Below are 3,954 nucleotides of genomic sequence, written 5' to 3'. Positions count from 1 at the left end.
CAACTACAGTTCTTCCAATTCCCGCGCCCGGAAAATCCGTTTTTTAATCTATGGAAGCAAGCTTGCCATGCTTCCCTGAGCCGCATTCTACCTTTCAAGAAGCCCGTTGTTTGTGCACTTCACTTCCATCCTAACCTTATAGGCGGACGTAGACTAACATCTTCGGCAGTACCATCTCTGCGTCTAGACGTTCCCAATGATTTGAAAGCCGTTGAACAGCAAGCTATGGTAGAGGAAATTGAACGCAGCCGCAAGTGCGCATATATAAATGCCGTCGTCTATGAGTGGTTAGTACGTGCCAATCTAAATCCTCAGCTACGTGGTTCCATAACGCATGGTATGATCAAGGAAAAGGCTGCTTCAGCGGGACAGCTTATTGGCTCGACTTCGTTCGTGGCTGACAATCGTTGGCTCAATCGCTTCCGTGAAACACACTTAACTGGTTTTGCACAAAAATTGGCCAATAATCAGTTAAAACCGCTAGGAGTATCTCTCTGGATTCCAGATATTGTACAAGACCTCCAACATCTATTTCCACCTACGAGCGCTGAGCGTGTTGCCAAATTAGAAAGTTTACCGGAACATTATATGAACTACATGCAACAGTATGGTGAATATGAAGAGGATGATGATCAAGATTCGCAGGGTCAGTCCTTGAAGGAGCAACAACAAAGTCACGCCGGTTATGACGCTTACGGTCAACCGCTGCCGAATTATAATGGCAGTTATGATGGGTATGAAGGCTATTACGATCGACAGAATCAACATAACAGCTATAACTCGCCACAACCCTCACGACCAGCCTCACACTCACCTCCACAGCAACAGCTGCAAAAATTAGCCTCTCCAGCGCATCGTGCCAGCCCAATACAACAGCCACCAACAAAACGAGCACGTTCAGAGGATGACGAAGTCACGGAAATACCGAATGGTAACAATGTGACTGATTTGACGAGTGATTGCGAAACAAACGAGTGCGATATAAAACCCATAAAACTGGTTAATGGTAAGAACACACCTAACGGCAGTAGTGGGCATACACCAGCGCCTTCACCGAAACCTGTCACAAACGGCAATGGCAGCACGAATGGTGTTAATAAAGGTGCGGAAACGGACCTTACATCTTATACACAAGCTCTCGAATATCTTAAACCTTTGGAAGACTTTGCACTTTCAATGGAAAACTTCCGCGCCATAGGATTAATCTCACAATTGGAGACCATATTAAGAAAGGGTGAAAATAGGCGGTTAGCTGCAACCCAGTAACATTTCTACGACGAGATAATAACAGGACTTTATGTCTTATTCCTTCAGGCTGATGTGATTTACCTACTTGTGTAAATAATTTTTAGAAAGTTCTAGTATTATTAGACTCTATATGCTAACATAACCGTTATTGATGCACCCTTATCTTTTTCTTTAATTACTCTATTTAGCAATAAAAAACTACTATATAGTACTTAGAAGTCAGTCAATGAGAAAATTAAAATAAAAAAACGGTGACAAAGACATTGTTAATATATTATTTATTATATGGTATAATTTTGACTGTAAAAATAAATAAAAGGATAGGTACAGCTGTCCTTTTAAACCAACTTAAAAATATGTGGTTTTAATTTATTCTAAAATAATGCCATTAAGCTACTAAAAGTATAAAACGAATTTCATACATTTATGTAAAATAAAACACAGAGTGCAAATAAAAGCAGACATTAAACATAAATAATAATACTCACATCGCTAATTATTAGCAGTTCAGAATCAAATACGCAAAAATGCTTTTAGTACAAAATGACCTTTGTCCGATCCCAGGGTAGTTAAGTCCACTTACTTTTAAGAAAAGAGGTACTGCCACACGCACAACATCTCCGTGAATATAAAAAAGATGTTTAATTTTTCTTATATAATTAGCGTTTCCATTTGACTGCTTTCCTCTTTGCTTTGTAACATTGTTCACAAAATTTTTTAGCCTCTACATCTTCTTGCGCTTTACAAACGGCCTTAAACAGCCACATTTTAATTATCTGGCGCCTTCTGATGCTTAATTTTCGTGTTTCTTCGAACGCACGCTCAAAGAAGTCTTTTAACTCGAGTTGAGTGAAAACGTCATTAGAGATATGATGGTGGTAATTTTTTAAAGTATCATTTTTCTCGTCTGCTTCTACATCGGCATGTTTTCTTTTTTTCGATTTAGCATTTTTCGAGTTAGATAGTGTTGTTGTATCAGTATTAGACTTCCGAATCGGATAGCCATTTGTAACGTTCACCTCGTCTTCATCAGATGATACCAGCGAAATGATGTCTTGGGCATCGTTTAGTGCAATATCATTTATTTCCAATAGAGGGTTGTCCATTGGGTCGTTGTTTTCGATATATCGTTTAAATTTGGAAAATGACGTTTGGCAGCATTGAATTCATTAATTTCTTTTGCTGGTTTTTGGTATGCTTCAATCTCTGCGCTTTGTGGCTTCCCAAGCATTGCTGGTACATCATTTTTAAAGTTATCCTGATCTAGTTCGTATATAATAAATTTATCAACGGTTTGTGAAGCAACTAATGGGGAAGCATCATCTATGTCAATGCTTTCTATAATATTGTATGTAGAATCAGGTTCATCTTTTTCAGATTTAGTGCAGACTGATAGTTCTATATTTTCTTTTTCGGGTGTTAAGGAGCACTGTCGTCGGCCAGTTCTTTCTTTATCTGCGCAAGCATTGCATCGCATCATCGGAATCACAGTTTTCAATTTCTATCACTACCTCGGTTTCATCCATTGTAGAATCCCAAGGAGGCAAATAAAGGCTTTCTGTAAGAAATATGTTTATAGTTAAAGAATTTGTTTTATGGAAATGCGGTTTTCCTTTACCTAGAATGAGTTCAGCCAGCTATGCATGTACGCATGCATGTATTGTACAAATTTACTAGTTTGTTGTCAAACCAATAAATGAATTTCAAAACGCTTGCAATTATACCCACATATGCATATGGATATATGTAAATGTAGTAAAGTTTATATAATTGATTTATAAATTACTCCTTTATATTAAACCAGAATGTTGCTTCGCCGGCTCCACAGTTAATTTTAGGCAAATAGACAGATGCACTAAATAAAAAGTAAACAAATGCTACGAATGACGTCTATTTTTTTTTCATTTTCATTTGTTTTCGTTGTCATTAGTTGCGTTCCAAATGTGTCACGATTTGCAGGAACAGCTGTTTTCTCCATTAATAAACCTTACCGCAGAACTCTACAGGCAAACACCGATGGCCTACCATGATGCAGTAATACAAGGTGTTATCGGTTGGCAACTTCTCGCTCTAATGCCGCCATATTGACTGCCTTAGGTGAAACAGTGTTACTTCTTTAATAGTGAATTTACATGGGGCGATTTTTCAGGCGATTTTGAGTTGCAAGCAACAATCGCCTGGTGTAAAAGGCCTTTCAACTAATCGCTTTCAATGAAGTTGGTCTGCTGCCTACTTTCGTTAAACTTTTGGTTCAACTAATCGCCTGTGAGAGTTGAATCACGTAAATTCCCTATAACAATTCTTTGCCTAACAATATAGTTGAATTTTTTTTATTTTTTCTCATTGTTTCATTTCATTACGAATATACTATAAAAAAGCAAATTTTGTTTAGAAGAAAATATGAAATTTTATATTTTTCCCCCAAATGGGGATTAATTTCTTCCCGTTTTTCTTCTATTCTACTGAGCAAAGGCAGTGTCAAATCGAGCTGTCACAACTGATACCACCTTGTATTACTGCATCATGATGGCCTACCAACTGTCATTTTGACGNTGGCCTACCAACTGTCATTTTGACGACCAATACGATTTTCAAATGAAAATATGGCTGTCAAACTATCAAATTGCCTGCAATATATGACAAGCAAAAAGCGCTGCCATATATTGCAGCCCATGAGAAATAGGCGGTCTCCATTGGAAATATATT

At 37.7% G+C, this 3,954-nt stretch overlaps 1 protein-coding gene across 1 annotated transcript; it reads left to right on the top strand.

The window, feature by feature from the left end:
- Positions 1–3: 3 nt before the first annotated feature.
- LOC108353925 (uncharacterized) lies at positions 4–2,802 on the top strand (the record flags this gene model as incomplete). The annotated part of the gene is made up of 1 exon (XM_017605118.1): positions 4–2,802. A coding segment is annotated over one exon (1,263 nt), but the record flags the coding sequence as incomplete, so codon positions are not given.
- Positions 2,803–3,954: the final 1,152 nt, after the last annotated feature.

The sequence above is a fragment of the Rhagoletis zephyria genome, unplaced genomic scaffold, assembly GCF_001687245.7.
Source record: "Rhagoletis zephyria isolate East Lansing unplaced genomic scaffold, Rhagoletis_zephyria_1.1 Rzeph_scaffold_32290, whole genome shotgun sequence".
NCBI classification, from domain to species: domain Eukaryota; kingdom Metazoa; phylum Arthropoda; class Insecta; order Diptera; family Tephritidae; genus Rhagoletis; species Rhagoletis zephyria.
The sequence above is the reverse complement of the archived record's forward strand: the minus strand, read 5'-3'. Positions and strand labels throughout refer to the sequence as shown.